The sequence below is a fragment of the Seriola lalandi genome, unplaced genomic scaffold, assembly GCF_002814215.2.
Source record: "Seriola lalandi dorsalis isolate HSWRI2012SDOR001 ecotype SW California unplaced genomic scaffold, Sedor1 jcf7180002053950, whole genome shotgun sequence".
Taxonomy (NCBI): Eukaryota; Metazoa; Chordata; class Actinopteri; order Carangiformes; family Carangidae; genus Seriola; species Seriola lalandi.
Genome location: NW_019524503.1, coordinates 153465 through 160465, shown reverse-complemented (window position 1 = coordinate 160465; position 7001 = coordinate 153465). Strand labels below are relative to the sequence as shown.

The window sequence follows — 7001 nt, the reverse complement described above, 5'->3', positions numbered from 1 at the left end:
CATATGATCAGTCGCTGCTCTTAAAGACAGAAGCTCAGTGTGTCCAACTTTCACCAAGACTTGATGAGGAGAATTGAAAAGCTTTTTTCTTTTTCTTTTTAAGTTCCATCACTATATAATTAGAATCAGTCTCCACCTCAGGGTCAAACGCAGCAACACATTTAACATCAAACACCACAGACCATAAGTTTTCAGATTCTCTGTTCACTTCAGGCATAAACAACTTAAAGAGACACATTTTCTAATGTTTTAATACCAGATGCTTTTACAATCAAAAGTTACAGTAAAAAAACAAACAGAAACAAACATGAATGAAAGAAGGAACGCCTCTATAAAATAAAAACAGCTGTTCAGGACAGCACAAGATGGAAGAAGCTACAGAGATCTAACCGTCTGACAGAATGGCATCTGGACTATTATAACCTCATTACTCTGTATGTTAGGTTGTATTTCCTGCACTTCATTATTCGGAGACACTGTTGAGTTTACATGAGCCTGTGTGTCCTCTGCATTATTCCAGATGTTGACAGTTGATGCACTAACACAGCGGATGTGATGTTCAGAGATGTTTCATGTCCACAGTTTGTCCTTTACAGTCGGCATCTCTTCAAATAACTCCGGTGTAATTAGGATCATAACACAAGTCACATTCACGGACAAGTGTGACAACAGCCATGACTCAGAAAACCAGCTGGTCACATGGTAACAGGTGTTGAACAGGAACACCATCCTTCCAGTTTCAAGCCATGAACTGAAAACACAGCTGGGATGTAGAGAACTCCGTCTAGTGAAGTCAAATTCATTATTTCATTGAATTATTTCGTTACATGAGCACAAACATAAAAAGCTAACTTGTATCTATAGCACATTCCTGCAGGCAGGTACTGTGTGATGTACTGATGATGACTGGGTCAGAAAAGGAAGACGATCATCAGACAAAGCCTTGCACTTTAGTTCTGCCAAGAAACAAGAAATTCTTCTCAAGCATCAAGTCATTTTGTTCACCAGTCTGTAGTGAAGGTGTCTGAGATTAAACCATGAGAAGATGGAGTTTCAGCCTGTGACCTGACAACGTCGACATTGACTGTATCGATTTAGCGTTTGCTTTCATTAACTTCACAGAGAGAACACATGCAGAGCAGCATGCAGGGGTCGTCTGTGTGTGAAGACAGTGCAATAAATACAACCAGAATGTAACTGAATGTTTGTCTTAAATATAAACTGTAGGTTTAAACACTAAAACAGAGCCAGAGAATAAGCCTCTGCTTTCAGGATGCCAGAGAAGATTTCCTGCTTGTTTGAGATGAACAAACCAAGTAAATGTGAGCGATAAAATCTCTGCTGCTCATCTGTGACTGAAGCCACATCTCCCATGTTACCTTGGTAAGATTCACGTACAACTTAGCCAGATACTGGACAAAGCAGAAGTGGATCATGAAGTGTATAAATAGAGGGGAAACAGGAGCACTTCTCCTCCACGCTGTGCCTTAAAAACAAAGGCTCAAAGCGAACGTCCCCCCTCACACTCACAGACTCTGAGGCGCGTTCCCGGTGAGTCCATGAGGGTTCAGGACGTCCCACTATAAAACCATCAAGTGCATGAGGACTCTATCAGACATTTTGAGCCACTTTTCATAAATCTGCATTTCTGCAGACTTTGACTAAGGGAATTACCCATAGTTCATAGCGTTGTGATGTTAAACACAGGTTTGTCATGGTTACCAGGGGACATCCAGAAACATAAAAAACTGTAAACAACTGCCATGAAACAAAAATTAGAAGATAGAAGAAGAACAGTTAATAAACAAGCATGAAAGGAACGATGCAAACGTAAACGTTCGCACGTGGCCTCAGTGTAATTTGGCTGTAAACACTCACTGGTGATTCAGAGCCAGAGCTGTGTGTAGTAATTTGTCCTCCAATTGCATGATGATGAAGGTGCATATATTTCAATCTGTTTTCATCAACTGTTATGCTACATGAGTTTGTTTACAGGCAGCAAAGGCCGAAGTCCCGAACCCAAAATTGTACCCGACATGTTTTGGCATCATCAAGGTAACGTGAAAGTTCTGTCCCATTCCTCTTTAAAACATTTTGAGCCCTTGCAGCCTCTCGCACTCAGCCACTTACCTGGTGACGTCTAGTAAGTCTTGGGGGGGGGGGGGAGCTGCCGTTTACCTAACTCAGTTTTATTATGGATGTGAGGACATATAAATCATGACACCACCTGAATCACCAGTGGAAATCTCTTTCAAGAGAGTTCACAAGATTTTCATTTCAAGAGAGCAGTTACCAGATTTGCTCACTTCAAATGAATGCTCTTACAGTGGGACACATCATATTCAATAGAATAAATATGGCTGTGCAGCTAGTGATTGATAACTGTAGCTAAAACGCTTGTCTACCCAACAGATCAGCTACTATATTCTCAACAGGAACACAAATACAGTTCACCTAAATGCTACCACTTATTCATATTACAATACAGTACAGTACATTAAGTTACTTAGTCATGTGATTCTGTCTTGTAATGATTTAGCTGTTACCTTTTCATTCTCGTATCAGCACTGCTCAACTGACTTCAGGACCAGGAAATACAATGACCACAATGCCACACGCAGGTTTGGTGTTGCCTTCAGGTTTTTTCTGTAAATAGTCCTTCAGACGTGTTTCAGCACCACCTCAGTCAGAGAGACCACAGCTGAGTCCAACGTGAGTATAGTGAGTGTTGTCTGTGTACAGGACACAGACGAAAACAGAGCAAACTCAAGTCTAAACCAACAACAAACATCCAACCAAATCCTGAACCTAAAGGCCAATTTTTAGCCAAGTGTCAAACTGACTCAGATTGGAAGATTAAATGCTAAATGAAAGACTACAGGTGGATTGGGACTGTGGGCTAAATGTGTAAACTGTGAATTCCCTGTAGATCATGTGCATCCAAGGAGATCTGTCAGACACTACTGTCACATTTTCTAAATAAATTCTTGTATATTTACTGTGGTGCATGAACAAAGTGATTCTGCTTCTAAACAATGAAAACAAAGCCAGCCTCTTTTAATGGCACTTACTGCAGCATGTCCTGCTCCATCTCCAACACTGTGCAGAAAACTGGCAAAAACGCTCAGAACACCAAGGCCCCAAACCTCCTGGACTTCACACCTGAGAGGTTGAGACACGACACTCTGGATTTCACAACTAAACTTCGATAGTCATACTTCCAGAAAGTACTGCGTGCATATATGTGAGGAAAAAAGCAGATGCTGTATTTACTGCCCCGTAAAGAGTTCAGGTTTCTCAAAAGCATCTTTGTCTAATCTTTATTTAGAGCAGCTCAAACGACATTTGGCACAAATCTGCAGCCAAAGTGAGAAGACCCAGCCAGAACATTTCTCATATGCTTTTGAGAAACATGGCCCCACTTGATAATACATTCACTTTAGTAACAAACATAAATATTTTAACTAACAATACCCTCTCAAGCCTCGGGTTTACATTCATCCTGTCAGTCGAACAGCGTTCAGTTCACACACCACATCCAACAACTCGACACATTAAGATTTAAGACATGGTTTAAGGTTTGGTCTGATGCACCTGATATCGACACAGCTGAAAATGAAGGAGTAGAATTCATACAGAGGACACTCAGTCCATTTCATCATGTCCAGATGTCTCCTGCTCTGAAGACACAGTTTCCATCAGCATCAGAGCTTCACCCTGAGTCCTCCACTCTTCCTCCGTCAAACATCGTTTTTATCAACTAGAAACACGAAACGGAGAGAGTGAAAGCGACTCATGTGTTACTACAGCTCTATATATATATATATATTTGTTCATTGTTTTCTTCCTTCTTCTGTGAGGTGTAGATTCTTTGACATCTTGCGTTGTTGAACTGAGTTGGTGGTGGTGAATGACCAGACATGAACATGTTGTCAAGGGCCAGTGTTTCACTGTCCTCACTGCCCAGACAGTTTAATGGCATCTATGAGATTATAGAGTAGAAAGTGACACTGCTGCCTGTGAACCGGGTTCATGTCCAGAGTCTCTCCTCTCTGTCACTGATGGCAGATCAGTGATGAGGTCTGGTTCATCAGTTCAGTTCAGTCCAGCCCACAGACTGAGAGAATAACAGAGGAGGTGGAGAAGGATGAGATCGTTGATGTCTCTCACTTTACATGTTTCTGTTCTTGGTCACTTTGTCGTTTCTCATTTATTTAAAGGCTGTGGTAATTCATTTTCTCAATCGTCTTCTTACTGTGTGCGATGAACTTCTACATAAACACTTTTCTGACAAAGACAACAGTTTCGATTATTTGACACAAAAGAGATTTTACTAATTTAGCAACATGTGAATTAAAAGCAAACCACATGTAATTTTCCTTGTTAACTCTTGAGTTAAGAACCAAGAATGTTTTTAATCCGACTTGATGGTTTCTTATTTAGTCATGAATGTTTAATTTTATCAAGAGATGCTCAAGATTTCTCTCTCTCTCTCTCCCTCTCTCTCTGTCTCTCTCTCTCTCTTTGTCTCTCTCTCTCTCTCTCATCCTTTGTCTCCCTCTATGTCTCTCTCCCCAAGTCACTCCTCTGTGATGGTGGGCAGGTGAGGAGTGCCGGGTGAATTGGGCGTGCTCCGTAAATCAGGCCGGACGTTGACGCTGGAGATGGACCACACGTCACTCAGCTCTGCAAAGAGAGGAAAAGGTCAGAGGAGCACTGTGGGTAATACAGAGGACATACTGAAGGGGACCGGGCTCAAGGTAACGACGAACGAGAAACACACACTGAACAAAAATATAAACAACACTTTTTTAAGTTTTTGCTCCAGTTTTTCATGAGTTGAAATTGTTTCTACACACTGGATTTTTATTTAAGCTTCTTCACAAATGTGTTTCAATCCGTGTTAGTCAGCATTTCTCCTTTGCCAAGATCATCCATCCACCTGACAGGTGCGACAGATCAAGATGCTGATTACACATGATTATGTCACAGCTGTGCCTGGAGCTGGTCACAATAAAAGGCAACTTTAAAATGTAAAGTTTTATTTTGAAACCAGAATCACCTCCTGGTGGTTGTCTGCCTCGTCCCCTCAGACTAGTTTCAGATTACATCCCTGTTTATCCTGAGTCGTATCAAAAATGAGTCCTAACCGCAGCGGCCACAGGTTCAAGTCCGACCTGTGGCCCTTTGCTGCATGTCGTCCCTCTCTCTCTCCCTGACTTACCTGTCTCTCTCTCACTGTGAAAAGAATTTGTCAAAATAAGGAAAAAATTGCCGCCCCCCCCCCAAAAAAAATAGCTGTATGAAGTCTTGACTTATGGCTAAAAAGTGTTTTCTGAGGTCACTGTGACCTTGACCTTTGAACCCCAAAATCTAATCAGGTCATCCTTGACTCGATATATTGATATTGGAATCGGCCCCAAAAATCCAATATCGGTCAGGCTCTGATAAGAAGACATTTATTAGACACTGAACTGTGGATTTAATATGACTTGGATCTGCATTTTTTGGGGGGGTCGTGGATCAGAAAACAAGTCAGTATCTGGTGAGACCATTTGACATGACAGAGGTGATCAGGTGGTTGATTGTGACCCACTCCTAATCATCACGGCATCTCTGTGCATTCAAACTGCCATCAGTAAAATTCACCAGTGTTACCAGTGTTCATTGTCTGCCCATACCATATCCCCACCACCATGTGGCACTCTGTTCACAACGCTGATATCAGTAAACCACTCGCGCACAGGACACCCTACACTCTGCCTGCCATCTGCCTGGTTCTATGAAAACTGGGATTCATCTGCGGTGAGCATTTATCCACTCAGGTCGGTTAAGACGACAAACTACACTCAGGTCAAGACCCTGAGGATGACAGGCATGAACACGAGCTTCCCTGAGACAGTTTCTGACAGATTATGCAAATCAACTGTTCAGCTGTAAGATCACCTTCACCTGTAAGATTTCCCAGGTGAAGAAGCTGGGTGTGGAGGTCCTAGGCTGGCGTGAAAATTATTAATTTCACAGGCAACAGTTCTGGTGGACATTCAGCTTGTCAACTGCACACTCCATCAGAAAACATGAAACATCTGTGGCACTGTGTTCTCTGATAAAACTACACATTTTACAGCGGCCTTTTACTGTGACCAGCCCCAGGCACACCTGTGCAATAATCAGCAGCGTAATCAGCATCTTGATATGTCAGGTGGATGGACTATCTTGGCAGAGGAGAAATGCTCACTAACATGGATTTAAACACATTTTTAAACAAAATTCAAGAGAAATAAGCCTTTTGTGTTTGTCGTGAAATTACAGTAAACACAAGTGTTGCATTTATATTTTTCTCTAGTATAAATGAGGGTTGGGATGTAAGACAGGCAAATATGAGATAAAACAGTGAGTTTGGTTCATGATGCAAGGACACGTACAGGCTTCATATACTGTCTCTCTTTTGGAGGTCATTTGGGTTTGTGACATGTCTTGCAGCTCTCAATGTGAACTTAAGCTTGTACAGCAGTCAGATAAGGTGTTACTATGGCAATAACACCTAAGAGAAAGCCCTATTTTCTGATTGTAGCTACAATGTTAAGGTGAAGGACGATCCACACCATCAGCATTTAAGGTGTTTCTGTAATGTTTGAAATGTCCGTCACTCGTCCACCTCCAGACGCAACATTTTATTCATCCACACTCACTTTGCCTAACGAAGCTTAAACAATTAAATCACACAGATCTCTTTCTCATCTTATCATTTATCTTATTGTGAACATGTCAGCTGTATTTATATTGACTGATCATAGTGACAGTGTCACAGAAGTTGTTGTGGGTTTCATAGAGGGTTCCAACTAGTTCTCTAAAATCAACATAGCAGTTTGTACAGTTCACACAGGGTTCACGGTTCATACAAGGTTCCTGAAGGGCGGACATGCAGGGCGGACATGCAGGGTGTCAGGGGTTGAAGACCAGGGGGAGGGACACGAGCGCTCCAGCAGGGGGGTCAGAGT

The 7001-nt window shown here is 42.0% G+C and overlaps 1 protein-coding gene across 2 annotated transcripts in view; it reads right to left on the bottom strand.

The window, feature by feature from the left end:
• Window positions 1–233: 233 nt before the first annotated feature.
• Window positions 234–7001, bottom strand: part of LOC111652355 (glycerophosphodiester phosphodiesterase 2-like) — a 42774-nt gene continuing 36006 nt past the window's right edge. The window contains exons 17-18 of one of the 2 annotated variants that reach the window (XM_087172996.1): window positions 6903–7001; window positions 234–4686 (exon numbers count right to left, since the gene is read on the bottom strand). The exon at window positions 6903–7001 is cut by the window's right edge and continues 39 nt beyond it. In XM_087172996.1, the coding sequence (XP_087029122.1) occupies window positions 6946–7001 (56 nt within the window). In that variant the 3' untranslated portion in view covers window positions 234–4686; window positions 6903–6945. The remainder of the gene's footprint in view (window positions 4687–6902) is intronic. The other variant, XM_023402600.2, reaches the window with a different exon arrangement.